The sequence below is a fragment of the Ambystoma mexicanum genome, chromosome 6p (genome assembly GCF_040938575.1).
Source record: "Ambystoma mexicanum isolate Mex_15411 chromosome 6p, UKY_AmexF1_1, whole genome shotgun sequence".
NCBI classification, from domain to species: Eukaryota; Metazoa; Chordata; class Amphibia; order Caudata; family Ambystomatidae; genus Ambystoma; species Ambystoma mexicanum.
In genome coordinates, this window is record NC_090935.1 from 713,763,088 (window position 1) to 713,778,686 (window position 15,599).

The following is a 15,599-nucleotide window of genomic DNA, read 5'->3' on the forward strand; positions in this document are numbered from 1 at the left end:
ACCACCTCCAAAAACTGCTGATGAGATGGACGCCACTATCCACCTCGTGGTGGGGGCGTATCTCAGCGGCTAAGATGTTGATTCTCCCTAAAGTCTTGTATTACTTCCAGGCCCTCCCAATTAGGCTACCCAGGTCTTTCTTTTGCTCTTTAAACAAGATGGCACCCGCATGTGTGGCAGCGCAGGAGACCGAGGGTGGCAATGACCACATTGACAGCGGCAGTTAAAGAAGGGGGCCTGGCTTTCCCACACTTTAAGAGGTACTATGAAGCGGCGCAGCTACGAGTCATCAAGGAGTGGGTGGCAGACTTCCCACAGACCAAATGGGCAATGCAGGACACAGCCGTGGCTGGGGGACTGCTCTCAAACCTCTTGTGTTCTCACAAGAGGTACAGACACGCAAACGCCCGAATAAGCGAGATATTGAATGCTCCTCTCAATGCATGGGATTCAGCAATAAAGAGGGGAAACTTGACGACACACCCATCTCCATTTACGCTGCTCTTCCACAACCCCGATTTTCCACCAGGGATGGACCCGAAGGCCTTCATGTACTGGAAACAGGTGGTCTGTACTAGAATTGGCAACATGTACAAAGGCTGGTCACTTAGGTCGTTCAAAGACTGTGTTCAGGAACTGGGAGTGGCGAGGTCAGAGAAATACCGATATGTTCAATTGAGTCACTGGCTGTCCACCCCGACCAATGTAGAGGTGGGAACGAGAGACCTCACGGAATTCGAGACCTACATGATAACTGATCGGGTACGCGCGGGTTGATATCCAATCTGTACGCACATCTGAACTCGCAAGGGGAAGAAGTGCGTTGGCTGTACATGAAGAGGTGGGAAGGGACGTTTGGGATGGAAATTCCACGTTCCCACTGGGAAGAGACTTGGCGAAGCATCGCCACTCTGACAAGATCCATTCACCTGAGGGAAATGTGGCAAAAAGTTCTGCTGCAATGGCATCTAACGCTGAAGAGACTGAAAGACATGTATCCTAGTATGGACGGTTTATGCTGGCATGGATGCCGTCAGGAAGGCGACTGGAAACACATCTGGAAGACCTGCCCTAATATCACCTCCTTCTGGAACAAGGTCAAGGCACAGGCGGGGAAAATGGTTCAAGGGACAGACAAGCTTGGGGACAGTTTATGGTTGGCTGGTATATGGGACACCACACAAAAAACACACACAAAGCGCCAACGGAAGGTGATCATGGTCCTGGTCGTGGCAGCCTGGCTGTGATAGCCCAAGGCTGGAAGCAGCAGATGCCCCCGACTCAACTCCAATGGCTAAGAAAGGTATGGCACTTTATAACTATTGAATGGATGACATGTAAACTGCAGGGAGCCACCGAGAACTTTCATTCGGACTGGGGTCCGGTTCTCTAATACCTGCAGAGTGACTAAAGGTTCCAATGGTGCCCCCATAACATTCGTATCGTTGATATGTTTTGAAAGCTTAACTCAGTGATCATTGCATAAGACTGGTAGCAATGTTAAGTCATCTCGAGTCTTAGGGAACTAGGGCGTGGGGGTTGGGGAGAGGGTGTGAGGGAGGGGTGTTTTCGATGTTGATTCAAGTTGTACTTTAAAAACAATAAAAAGATAATAAAAAATAAAAAAAGAGCAAAGTTGCCAGGGGGTCTCTAAGGTGGAAGGAATTTGCACATTTCTGAGAATTCTGCCTAACACTGACGACTTCTCCCCTAGGACTAGCGCCCCCAGACTTTGCTCAAGTGACATTGGCTGTCCTGGCTCCCTTAATGAGTCTTCTTATCCTCTGACTTTTTGTTTAACTATCCCTCCAAAGAGTCATTCATACCTTACTTGTATAGCTGGGAAACGGTAAATTTACTTTGCATTGGGGGGGTTCAAAAGCATTTACCTGTTTGATTAACTTGATAACCGTTGTTTCCTTCCCTAACCTTTTCCTTTTTGCCACCACTTCAGTATTACCATTTAAGTGTGAAAATTGATTATCTGTCCACAGTGTCCTAGCAATTGAAGTCACCTCAGGCTGTAGGAATATCTCTGTGCCATCCCAAAAGGGTATCTACTTACTGTATTCAACTGAAGGAGGGTATTTGTATTGTTGCCAATTGCTCCCTTCTAAAGAAGGCTTAATTTACAACTGCCTGTTAAATTAATAATTATTTAATCAAGAAACCTTGAGTATGTGTCATGTCACTGGGAATCTCTGTTACAACCCTACAGCTCACATTGACCCCTCTTGAGATAAGCCTAGCTGCTCAGTCACTCTACTAACTTGTATATTACAGACTTGTACCAAAGGTTGGGTTACTTATTGCTAGGAGGACAAGGCTGGTGTAGTCTCCCACATGGTTACTACATACAATCTTGCCTAACAGGGCCTTTATTCTGTTCATTGTGTACTAAGTTGTGTTGTGTGGATAAACTGGCCTTGCTCTTGCCACAGTACCTTTCTGACTCCATCTTCCTACTTCAGCTGTCTCATTGGACCTCACTGAATAACATGACTTAATGTCCTACTTCTAAACACAGAGCCTATAACAGTGCCCTACTAACCCTGCAACCGCAGCATTAATCTATTTGTTGCTCATTTTGTGTTGCTCTATGATGTTATATGTCAAAACGAACTAAAAGTGATATATGCACCTTCTACTGCGCAAAACTCAACCTGCTTACACTGTGGCACGTACCAATAGGTTTTTCTCAGCCTGAACCTTTTTGCCTGGCTGGGACGCTGTAAGTGCATCCCAACATTGCAGCTTTTCTGTATTGTGGGACTTTTGAATTTTATTGGTTGCCTTTAGCTAAGGTGCAAATGGGTTTAGACAGATGGGATTTTGCATTTCTACACAATGGGCTTCTTTGTTAAATTGATTTATAGGTTATGTGAAAATTTGCTGTTGATTTAATGGAAAACAAAATCACTTGGTTCACGTAATTTTCCCCAGTAAATTATGCTTAATTTAAGTTTTTTGAGGATTATCCCACTAATTGAACCACAATGACTTTAGGTGGTCTTGCATATTTGCCACTCTACTTGTTTTGACTAATGCTTCCGTTTGTTTAGGTCGGCAGGCGGGCACTTTCCTTGTAAGGCCATCTGATAATACTCCTGGCGACTATTCTTTGTACTTCAGAACCACTTCCAACATCCAGAGGTTTAAAATTTGTCCAACACCAACTAATCAGTTCATAATGGGAGGAAGATACTACAAAAGGTAATTGATAAATACATTTGTACTCTGCACTTACAGCTACAATGTTTGACTGAATTTAGACTAAACAAAGTAGTCAGCCCTTCAATATAACTCTGGACATTAACAAATATCAACTCATAAGTTTCTGTATGTGAAAGATGTGTTTATTATTTTTCAGCAAGTGCAGAAATCTAGTGATTCATCTATCACAGGGTAGTACCTAAGGCAGTTTTCATAGAAAATGTTATAATAGATGGTTCAGAGGATTTTTCATATTCCACTCTTTAAAGTCAAACTTTATATACAGCCAGTTTCATACAAAAGTCTTTAACCAAATCTCTCTGGTAGGTTTGGATGAGCATCCGAGTTAAGACTCTGGAAGAGGTAGGCTTGGTGTGAAGTAGCATAGAAGCTGGCTAAAATCACAAACTCCTGGAGATCAAAAGATGGCAGGAACTGGTAGACGTAATCCAATCCCATCAAACCAGGATATTTTGGAAGGTTGCCAAAGGTTGCTTGAATCGGATCAGACAAAATGCAGGGCGTCTCAAAAAGTGATTGGGACTCTCACATCTCCACAATAGGTGCACTGCCTTCTGACACCTTAGATTTGCCGCTGAGAAGTGATTGATGGAAATATAAAAAAAGAATGCAGTAGGGCTTTCATAGATCATTATGGAATGCAACGCCTCTAGGGTGCCTGGACCATGAATGTGCAACTCATTACTACTTCAGAACCCCAGGTTATGGATGGATATGTTACATCTTACTAAGCATCAGCCTTACTGGCTGTATGCTCCCCAGTTGGCAAAAAAGCATTATTGTTCATTATATAAACATGGCTTTGTGGGCACTCCCAATTGTTTTATGCCATTTCTAAGATTTCTGGAAGGGTCCTACTACTAGAACATAAAGAATGCATAGAAACTTACAATATTCTTCCATATAATGTATTTACATACATGAGGAACAATGCTCTTTTTATCACAAAGGAATGTACAATAAATAAGAAATCAGATTTGATGGGACGCAGTGAGCTTCTTACAATGCTGACCAGGTTGTGGACGGGAGTAAATGGAACATTCACCGGGGACCATCCATAAATTGAGATGCATAGATTATGGACAACCAACATTGGACATTTTTATGTCCAGTTAGGCTGTACGGCCAGCTGTGTTTGGGATGTGACCATGATGGGTGAAGTGCTAGAGTGGAAGCGGAGGAAGTGGGGGTCATATGCAGGTTGGAGGCGAGGGTAAAATGTTAGCTAGCAGGTAGCTGAGGTTGGTTAAGAGGGTAACTCTGAGGTGAGGAAGCAGAATTTTAGTTTGGTTTTGAACAAATCTATGCGGACTCTTTCTTGGATGTCTGGGGAAGAAAATTCCATTTCAGTGTGGAGCAAGAAGAGGGAAAGGGTGGAAGCGAGAGGAAGCACAGAGGGTCATGACACACAGGGGTAGTCGAGGAGGCAGAACAAGGATTACTAGAATGCTTGTAGAGTTGCATTCAGGAGGATACATACAGTGGTGCCTTAACATGGATAGATTTGTGAACCAGGAGAAGAAATGTAAATCTAGCCCATTTTTGCATCATCAGCCATCCAGTCTGCTGAGGGTCAGAGGAAGTAGGTGTGAAGTGAGGGAGTTCAAAGAATTCTAGTGGCGAAGTTAACGATCTTGTCGAGAGGACAAAAAGCATAGTTGGGGAGACCAAAGAAGATGCTGGCACAGTAGTCCAGTTTAGAGAAGACGAGTGCTTAAGAGATGGTTGGCTGTGTTAAAAGAAAGGAGGTGCCGTATATTTCTAATATTTAGGAGTTTGAGGTGAGCTGCTGTTCCAGTTTTGGAGATGAACTTGGATAAGGTGTGAGAAGGGCCTTGGATGACGCTGAGGTTTCTAGCAAACAGTCAGGGAGAGTGTTGGGTGGGAACTGGATAGGCAGAGGAAGAGCTGAGTGAGAACCTTTGTTAGGGAAGAAGAGCACCTCTGTTTTGGGAACTGGATAGGCAGAGGAAGAGCTGAGTTAGAATCTTTGTTAGGGAAGAAGAGCACCTCTGTTTTGGTAGAGTTGAACATCCGAGAGTGTGAAAGCCATTCAATATTTGTTTTTTTAAACTTTAGTTTTTATTTGCATTTTTAATGTAACAAACAACAAAGAACTAAATGACCCCTCCCCCCCTCCCTTAGTAGCCCCCCCCGAACCCCTCCCCCCCGTATCCATTCCGGTTGTTTGTCTTTAGGAGACTCCCTATGTAGCTCCGTCTCATGAGCCTCGAGGTCGATGCGAATTGTGACCGCTTCTCTGGTTGGTTTAACGCCTCCGTACCCCCGGACGCGGGGACCCAGTCCGTATTTTTCTGTCTTGCTGGACTAGACCCGTTCCTTTCTGGAGAAGCACCTTCCCTTAAGTTCAGTGGACATCCCATCCCCAGGACTGCTGCACCCCGTACCAGTCTGTAAGGAATGAGCTGGAATCCTTATTCACCATGGCGGTTAATTTGTCCATCAAGAACATGTTTTTTACTTTTTTCAGCCAGTCCTCCTTGGATGGGGGTTCGGGACTCTTCCATTTTTGGGCCAGGGCTACCCTGCCTGCTCTCAGCATGGTTTCCCACATCCTTGGGTATCGGTGGAGCTCTGTGTCCTCCGGGGGGAGGCCCAGCAACATCGTTAAAGGGTTTAGCGGCAGACTATCCTCCGTTACTTCCTTTATCCAACCCCTCACCGACTCCCAGTAGGACTGTACTTTCGGGCAGTGCCACCACATGTGGCTTCTAGATCCTGTCTGACCGCAACCTCTCGGACACCTCGGGGACACCCCGGAGAACATTTTGGACAGTTTTACCGGGTCTCTGTGCCACCCCTGTATTATCTTAAAGTTATGCTCCATGTCCGAGGTGAATAGGTTTCCATGGAATGCTATCTTGAATATTTTGGCCCAGGCGTCCTCGGAGATCTCCTCGCCCGCCAGGTCGTCCCAGAACCGGCGGAAGCCCCTTCTTCCTTTGAGGTTGTAGGTATTCAGTAGTTTATACACACTGGACACTGCCCCCTTCCTAGACGTCGCAGAGTCTAGCAGCTTCTCAAAAGGGGTCAACTGCCTACTCAAGTTTGGGCCCCATGCTTTGGCGCAAAGGATGCCCTTCAGGCGGAGGTACTCGAAGATTGAGAGTGATCCCTGTCCGAGGGCAGCTTTCAAGTCTTCATAAGGCAGAAATTCGCCTTCTCTGAACATCTGCCCTGCCCACTCCAGGCCCCTATCTGACCAAGTCTGAGAGTTCCTGAACCCCTGCCCTCCTAAGTTGATAGGGTGACCCCATAGAGAGGACATTGGAGAGGGCCATGTGGTAAGATGAGCGGTGTTGGGGCCCTCTTTCCAGATGTCCCAGAGGACTCCCAGGGTCGGGTGTGATTTTAAGTGTTTCGGGATCGTTTTGCGTGGGGCCCATAGGAGGTCCCTGACCTTTAGGGGGTGAGCGTCCATGTCTTCCAGGTAGGACCAGTACGTTCCCAGCCCCTCCTTCATGTGTTCCAGGAGGACGCGCAGTTGGGACACGCAGAAGTATAGGTGGAAATCCGGTAGCCCAAATCCCCCCTCCTCCCTTGGCAGGGTCAGCGTAGCCCTTCCGGTTCTTGGGGTTTTCCCTTGCCATACAAAGTCTCGTACCCCATTCTGCAAGTCTCTGAAGCTCTGTGCTGGGACCCTAGTCGGGAGTGCAGTGAAGAGGTACAGGAGCCGAGGGAGTATGTTCATTTTGATTGCGGTCATTCGGCCGTACCAAGAGAGGATCATCTTCCCCCATCTCCTTAAATCTGAAGTGATCACCGCAATCATGGGGTTGTAATTAGCTGCTCCTAAATTCGCTAGATCCCTGGTGAGAAGTACCCCCAGATATTTTATGGCAACCTTACCCACCTTAATCCCGTGAAACCTAACCAAGGGGTCTAGCACTGGGTCTGTTGTCCTCATTGGTAGCATGACAGATTTCCCTGTGTTAATTTTTAAGCCTGAAAAGCGACCAAACGCAGAGACCAGGGCCAGGAAGGGGGGGAATGAGGAAACCGGGTCCACCAGGTAGGCCAGGACATCGTCCGCAAATAGGGAGAGCTTAAATTCTACCTCACCCCTTTTGATACCTCTAATATCTGGGCTGGCTCTGACCGCTATTGCCAAGGCCTCCATCGTAAGGACGTATATCAGGGGAGAGAGTGGGCATCCCTGCCTTGTCCCGCGGGAGAGGGGGAATGATTCAGACAATGTCCCATTCACCTGTACCCTTGCCGTTGGGGCCGGATAGAGGGCGGATATCCAAAGCATAATGTGAGTACCAAAACCCATCCTCCGGAGGAGGAGCTCCATGTAGCGCCACTCCACCCTATCAAAGGCCTTCTCTGAGTCCAGGGAAAGGACGCAGGCGGCCAAGTCCGATGATTGGGCGAAGTGAAGGAGGTCTATTGTTTTGCGGATGTTATCGGACCCCTGCCTTCCTCTAATGAAGCCCACCTGGTCCCCGTGTACTAGTTTCGGCATGATACCTTCCATTCTCCTCCCCACCACCTTGGCCAAGATCTTGACGTCAATGTTTAATAGTGATATGGGGCGATAGGAAGAGCAATCCGCTGGGTCCCTTCCCTCTTTGGGTAAGACTGCTATAATAGCTCCCATCATAGATTCTGGGAGGATGTCACCCTCCAGCACCGCATTGAAGACCCTTGCAAGGTAAGGGGCCAGAATGGAGCGAAATCTCTTGTAGAAGAGGACGGAAAAGCCGTCCTCCCCCGGGGTAGTGCCCACCTTCATCCCACTAATCACCTTGTCCACCTCATCCTCGGTTATCGGGCCCTCCAACCCCTCGGATATTTCCCCGGAGAGGGACGGGATCCGTATGGAGTCAAGGAAGTTTTCTATCTGGGTGTCGTCCCCTTCGTATTCGGATGAATAGAGGGTTCTATAGTATTGCCGGAAAGCCTCTCCTATGTGGGGAGAGTCACGTCCCAAGAGTCCCCGGGTGTCCCTCACTTCCTTTACCCTCCTGCTTTTCTGTACCTCCCTTAACTTCCAGGCTAGGATCCTGTCCGCCTTGTCCCCTTTCTCATAATATTTTTGCTTAACCATTTGAAGATTCCTCTCCGTTTTGTGTAGGAGGAGGTTTTTAAGCTGGAGCCTATAGTCCGCCAGTGTTGCCACCCGGTCGCGGTCTAGGGGTTGGGTCGGGGATCCCTCCGGCTGGATCCTGGCTATCTTTTCTCGCAGGGCTTTCTCTTGGGCCAATCTCTCCCTCTTCTTTAGGGCACCTATCTTTATGAGGACTCCTCTTAGGGCTGCCTTGAAGGCGTCCCAGAGCGTGTGCGTGGGCACCTCTCCATTGTCATTAAGCTCAAAGAACTCCGTTATGGAGTCCAAGACCTCCTGAGCAATGTCCTCATCCTTTAACAGGGTGTCATTACATTTCCAGCGCCCTTTGCTTTCCCTATTCCAGCCTATTGTGATGCTGATGCGGACCATGTCGTGGTCCGACCAGGGGACTGGGTCTATCCTGAAGCCTGATACAAACGGGCAAAGACTGTCGTCTGTTAGGATGTAATCTATCCTGGAGAATGAATTATGTATTGCAGAGTGGTAAGTGAAGGAGGGGATCCCTGTCCTCGGAGTCGGGATAGTATCTATCAGGCTCAGGTCCTCATTTACTCTCCGGAAGCTCTGTGCCATGGCCTCTTCTACGGGCCTGGGGTCGAGGGGGCCCATCCGCTTCCTATCCAAGGTGGGATCCAGGACCATGTTAAAGTCACCTCCCACCACTAGTGGGCCCTTCATGAATAGCCTGAGCTTGTCCCTAGTTTCCTCCCAGAATTGGGCCTGGTTTTCGTTCGGGCCGTACACCACCGCAAGGGTGATGGAGTCCCCCTGTAGGGTGCCCCGTATCAGCAGGTAACGGCCTTCAGGATCTTTCAAGATCGCCTCCTTCTCAAACCCTACGCTCCTTCCTATTAATATGGCCACCCCCCTTTTTTTAGTTCTGTGGGAAGCGTGATAAACCTCCTCAATTCCACCCCCCTGCAGCCTGGGCTCCTTCCCCCTAGCCCAGTGTGTCTCTTGGACAAACAGTAGGTCTAGTTTCGCCCGCTTAAACTCTCTACAAATCAGAGATCTTTTTGTGGGGGTGTTCAGTCCCCTCACGTTCAGGGTGCCCACTCCCAGGGCCGGATGGCTGTCAGCCATAGTCAATGTTTCCTGCCATACTGGTCAACAATTTTGCATCGGTTCTTCCTTTTCGCTCCCCTTGATTCACCGGTTGGACACTATTGAAATGAACCCCCAACAGCCCCTCTAACCCTATCCCCAACAAACAAACCCCAACTTGGTCATAAACCCCCACCCTCTCCCCCGGCGTCCAGCCAGATAGTTCCGCCATTACTGGCTTTTTGGCCGGACCACCAGCCTGCCCCTTTCGGCCAGGCAATCCTTATGGAATCTCTTTCGTGTGAGCCCCCCCCCCCCGATTTCTTTCCCGTAATTGCCCCCTTTTGTACTTGCTGTTCAGCATGATTCTGGGATCGTTCTTGCCTTTCGGCGGTCCCCGTGTTACTGCCTTGTAGTTAGTCTGCTAACTCCGGACGTTCCGGGGGACCGGTCTTTCGTGCCAGTGCTGGCTGGGACCCCCTTGGTAATCATCCCTCCGAGTCATTTCGCTCTGCTTCTTTCGCTGGAGAGGATGTGTTCATTTTTCTAAATTTCCGTGCCCCAGATTTCTTTCTCCTTTCGCTCGACGGGCCCGGGCCGCCCGCTCCGCCCGTCGCCGGTCCTGATGGCTCCCTTCGGGGGGGCGGGTCCACCACATAGTCCTGGATGGCTCCTTTAATGTCCTCCTCAGTGCTCAGCGTCGTCCGTTGGCCCTGATATTCGAAAGTCAGGGAGAAGGGAAAGCCCCATCTATATCGTACTCCCTTGTCCTTCAGCAGATGTGTGAGGGGGCGGCACATCCTGCGTTTGGAAAGAGTGTATGCAGAGAGGTCTTGAAAAATGGAGACCTGCGAATTATTGTACGTTATCTCTTGAGTCTTCCTGGCTGCTTCCAGTACCCGTGTTTTCTCTAGGTAGTAGTGGAACCGGACCAGGATCGAGCGAGGGCCCCCTGCTCGTCCTCCCGCCCTGTGTACTCGGTCAAATGTGAGCTCAGCGGTGATCTCCTCGTCGAAGAGGAGGGCTATTATGCTCCGCACCATTCTGGTAAGCTCTCTCTCCGTTTCCCCCTCTGCCTCCTGAACTCCAAAAAACCTGAGGTTGTTTCTTCGTTCCCTATTCTCGAAATCATCCATTTGTCTGGACCTCTCCTCCTCCTCCTCCTTCTTCTCCAGAGCTGCTAACCTCATGTTAGTCTCTATCTCCAGGGTTGTTGAGGAGGATTGGTTGGATTCAACCTGCAGGAGTCTGTCCTCCACTTTGTCAACCCGTCGGTCCATCTTCTCCAATTTCTGGGCTATGTCGGAGCGCATGTCTCTAATTTCTTGCAATATGGATGCAAAGCCCCTCTCCATTGCCTCCGTTGCGTGGGTAGTGGCCTCTGGGTGGGCCATCTCCCGGGCACAGGCCGGGTCTCTTCCGTGTGGGCTTGGGTCTCGGTAGCGGTATTTCTGTAGACTCTTTTGCCAGTCCATTCAGTCTCCCCCTGGACGCTCCGTTGGTTGTACTTGGGCTGGGGGGGGCTCCTGGAGGGTCACCTCGCGGGATCACCTGAGCTCGTGGAAGGGCGGGCACACGCCCCGCCTGTCTCGGGCGGGGGCCTCACACCCGGTGACCGCCGGGCCTTCTGTGCCCTCTGTGTCTTCCTTGGGGGGGGGCTTGTTTGCCCTTATGTCGTGCTGCTTGGGCCCAGAGCCCTCTCCGGTGGCGGGGCTGGGGGGCCGAGGGGATCCGTCACTTCTTTCTCCTCCCGCCTGCTCCTGCCGTGCCTGGGGGACCTCTCAGGGTGGGCACTCGCCCCGCCGTTCCCCGGTGGGGGCCTCACACCCGGCGTCTTCCGGGCCTTCCTTGCCCCTTGTGTTTTCCTTACCGCGGGTGGGGTGCGGCCCGCTCGCGCTGTTGGCCGTGTGGGCGCTACCCCCCGCTGACTGTGTGGGTGGGGGTGCGGGGAGGCTGCTGACCGCCCCGTAGACAGTCCGCCACCCCCACCTGGGGTCCCTGAGTCCGCCCCGGGGCTCTCACCTCTTCGTGGCTTGTTCGGCCTATGCTCCTCTCCTACTCCACTCCCCGGGTCGGGCGCGTCTCCCACGCGGTGCCCGCCTTCTCTGTTGGCGGTCCTCACCCCCGGGTGGGTCCCACCGGTTCTCACTCTGTGTTGGCGCCGCGGGGGATGGGCGGTCGCCGCGGCGTCGGAGGTCGGCTCTCCCTTGCCTGTCTCCAGTGCGGTGGTCCTCGGCTCCTACTTTCGGCTACGCGCCGCCCGGGCCCTCTAACGCACCTCCGCTGCTGGTCCCGCGGCCTTGGATCCGCGGCCCTGGATCTCCGCTTTCCCTGGGTCCCTCGACCTCGCTGTTTCGCTCCGCTGGGGCACTAGGGGTTCACCCCGCTCTACCACCCGTTCTTTCGCCTCGGGAGGGTTTAGGGGGGGCTCAATCCCGATTCAGACCCGGCCGGTGGCAGAGCGCGGAAATCAGGCAGCCATTGCCTGTGCGCCCCCCTGGTGGCCTCCGCCATTCAATATTTAATGGTAGAGAGACAGTTTGAAATTTTGATATAGATTAGAGGAGAGTTCAGGAAAAGAGAAGATTTGGCTGTCGTCTGTGAAGAGTTGGTATGAGAACCCAAAGGAGGAGATTAGTGCCCCAAGAGCAGAGGTGTAGAGTGTAAAGAGCAGTAGACCCAAGGCAGAGTCTTGTGGATCACCAACAGTCAGAGGAGTGAGTTGGGAGGTGTTGCTCCAGGAGACGGAGAGTTGGTGAGGTGCAAGGTAGAATTCAATCCAGGCAAGGGCTCAATTGCAAAACCCAAGAAGAGTGTGTAGGAGATCAGAGTGATCGACCGTGTCCAAGGCAGCAGACAGGCCTAGACAAATTAGAATAGAGGATAGGTTGCAGTGCTTAGCATAGGCAATGAAGTTGGACACATTCATGAGACCAGTTTCTGTTGAGTGACAGGAGCAGAAACTTGATTATAGGGGGTCTCGAAGGTTGTGGATGTCTAAAAAATTGCTAAGAAGGTTGAACACAACCCTTTTTAGCACTTTATAGTGCAGAAGGAACACACAGGGCAAACAGTAGCCGGTAGGTTTCAGGCCAGCCCCTTGCTTTTTTAGGAGAGGGATGACCGTGGCTGTTTTGAAAACCAAGGGAAAGCAAACAGTCGAAGGACAGGCTGAAGAGTTCAGCGAGGTGAGAGGCTACTAATGGGGAAATAGGCTCGGCTAGCTGAGGAGCAAGAGGGTCTGACTGGGCACAAGAGGGGTTAGCTTTCATCAGTGGAGCTGCGACAGGCCAGTATTAGTGTGACTAAAATGGAAGATGGAGGCAGAAGATGGTGGTCGAGTAGGCACACTGTAAAATGTAGGAGGAGGGTGTGTCAGGAAAGTCAGGAGAGGTCTCTTGTTAGATATTTTTGCAGCAAAGTATTCAGTTAGGCAGAGTATCTAGCTTAGTTATTTTGCAATCCCACAAAATGCAGCATAAACAGCTGTTTTTTTAAAGCGCAAAAACTGCCTTTTTCTTTTTAAACAAGGAGCCATGTTCTCATAACCTTTTTTGACAGAAATGTTGGAATGCGCAAGCACATCTCAACACCTGTACCAAAAAAAGTAGCCCAATCCACAACGGACATCAGACTAGATACAGGCCTGGTGCACTTCCAATTTGGTGCTCTCCAAGACCATCAGTCTGGATTCTGAGCATCCAGAGGCATGGAAACTGCTCTTCTCAACACCCATGAAGAACTCTTTCCATCCCTAGACTCCAACTCCCCAGTTGTCCTCATCCTACTTGATTTCTCCTCTGTTTTTGATAGTCAACCTCATACAAATGCTCCACGATACCCTTGGTATCTCGGCTCGGGCACTGGACTGGCTGACCTTCCAAACTGACAGCTCTTCCCAAGTCATCCTGAGCACCTTCTCCTCTACTACTTCCTTCTCGACCTGTGGTGTCCCCCAGGGTTTTATCCTCTCCCCTTGGCTTTTTGACATCTACCTTACTCAGCTGGCACTCCTCCTCTCCTTCTCTCCCAACTTCCAGTGTAATGCACACAATGCACAACTCTTTTTTTCCAACTTCCTGCTGACCCTCTTGCACCTTCCATCATCCCTGACTGCCTATCTGCCATCCAGGCCTGGTGCACCTCCAATGATCTCTGCCTCAATGGCAGAAAAACTGAGATCCTTCCTATTGGAACTCCTGCTCCCACCTTCTTCCCTACACTCTTGCCTTCCTCCTTGGGCTCTCCCCCTGTTCCTTTTACTGAAGCCAGAAACCTTGTAGTCATCTTCACCCCTCTCTCTCCTTCCTCCCTCACACTCGGGGCGTTGCCAAGAAGTCCCACTTCCAACGCTTCCTCTTCAAAGAAATTCTACCTTTTCTCACTTTCCCCCAGAAGCTCAGTGTTACCCAAGCCCTGGTTCTCTCTAGGCTTGAGTTCTTCCTTCCACTCTGCAACCCCTCAATCTTATCCAGAATAGCGCGTCAAGACTCTTTGGCCTCAAGCCCCGGGACCACATCTCTCCTGCCCTAAAGTCTTCACTGGCTCCCGATTGCTTCATAATTAAAATCCTGCTATCATTCTCAAGGCTGTATGGGGCTGGGTGTTAGGGATAATGATATGATATGGCATTTCTATGATATGGCATTTCTAACGTGCCTATGCACAAGTGTTTCAAGGCGTGACAAGGCAAGGGAGGGGGAACAGTGGGAAAGTGCGGGTGAAGGGGAGGGGACAGTGCAGTACATGATAAAATAAATAACAGTATGTAAAAGTACGGCGAGCAGGTGGCAAGTGCAGGGGTAAGTGCAGATAAGGTGTCAAGTGCTGGTAGTGGGACTCTAGGGGATACAGAAACAGTCCCCAAGTGCAGGGGTTGCTGGTAAGGCAGTGCAGGTGCAGGTGTGCGACAGGCGGGGTAGGGGACCTGGGCCAGAGATCAGAAGGTAACCAGGTAACCAGTGCAGTTTCAGTTTCAGTCGGAAAGTCAGCAGGGGAGAGCAGGAGAAAATGTAGAAGCAAAGTGAAGGGTTTTGAGGGGCTTTCGGCACTTGAGATGAGTCTCCTCAAGTTTCAGGGAGGCAGGGAGGCTGTTCCAGAGGGAGGCCCCAGCCGAAGAAAGAGATCTCCCGCCAACTTGTTGCTTGGAGAAGCGACTGACCCTGAGGGAGTTGGAGGCGGATGAGCGAAGAGCTCGAGAAGGAAGATATTTAGGAAGAGAGAGTTGGAAGTTATGAGGCCCCAGGCCCCAGAAGGCCTTGTGGACGATGCAGAGGGTTTTGGACTTAATCCTCGCAGCCACTGGGAGCCAGTGCAGAGATTTCAGTCCTGGAGAGATACGATCCCTGGTTTGAGGCCAAGGACAAGTCTCGCAGTCCTGTTCTGGATGAGTTGCAGAGGGCGTTGAGTAGAGGCAGGCAGATTTCGAAAGTGGCTGTTGTAATAGTGCACCCTGGAGAGAACCAGAGTTCTGGAGACAGTGAACTTCTGGGGGAAGGAGAAGAATGGAAGAATACCTCTGAGGAGGTGAAGATAGTAGTGTGACTTCTTAGAGACGTCAGAGATGTGAGGAGAGAAGGAGTGTGGAGTCGAAGATGACCCCAAGGTTTTTAGCCTTGACAGTGGGAGCAGGAAGGGGGCCAAGAGGCCGGCCAGAGAGCTGCAGGAAAGGAGGGAGCAGGTGTGCCGATGAGGATAATCTCAGTCTTACTGGCATCAAGGCAGAGGTCATTGGCGGCACACCATTCCTGGATAGCAGACAGTCAGAGCTGAGGGATGGAGAGGAGGCAGCCGAGGGTAGCCTGAAAATTAGCTGGGTGTCATCCGCATAGCACTGAAAGTTGGGGCAGAGGGCGGCGATGCGGTGGGCAAGGAGTACCGGGTATTGGTTGAACAGCCAGGGAGAGAGGTTAGACCCCGGGGGGACACCACAGGTAGAGAAGAACAAAGTGGAGAGGAAGGACCCAAGTTGGGAGAGTCAGTCACGACAGAACCTGACCAGTGATAGCCAGGTTATCACGGAGACGGTTGAGCAGGATGGCATGATTGACAGTGTCAAAGGCAGAAGAGAGATCAAGCAGGATGAGGACGCAAGGGGTGTTTGAGACAATGTTGGAGAGCAGGTCTTCACGGATGTTCTGGAGAGCAGTTTCCGTGCTTCTGGCAGCTCTGAAGCCAGACTGGTCCTGAAGACAACCATCAGATTCAGTGTGGCGATTGAGCTGGG

The 15,599-nt window shown here is 50.6% G+C and overlaps 1 protein-coding gene across 4 annotated transcripts in view; it reads left to right on the top strand.

Moving 5' to 3' along the window:
- The window catches only part of RASA1 (RAS p21 protein activator 1), a 1,760,251-nt gene that overhangs the window by 411,399 nt on the left and 1,333,253 nt on the right, over window positions 1–15,599 (top strand). For all 4 annotated transcript variants that reach the window (XM_069627585.1, XM_069627584.1, XM_069627586.1 and 1 more), the window contains exon 8: window positions 3,063–3,213. In XM_069627585.1, coding sequence (XP_069483686.1) covers window positions 3,063–3,213 — 151 coding nt within the window. The remainder of the gene's footprint in view (window positions 1–3,062; window positions 3,214–15,599) is intronic.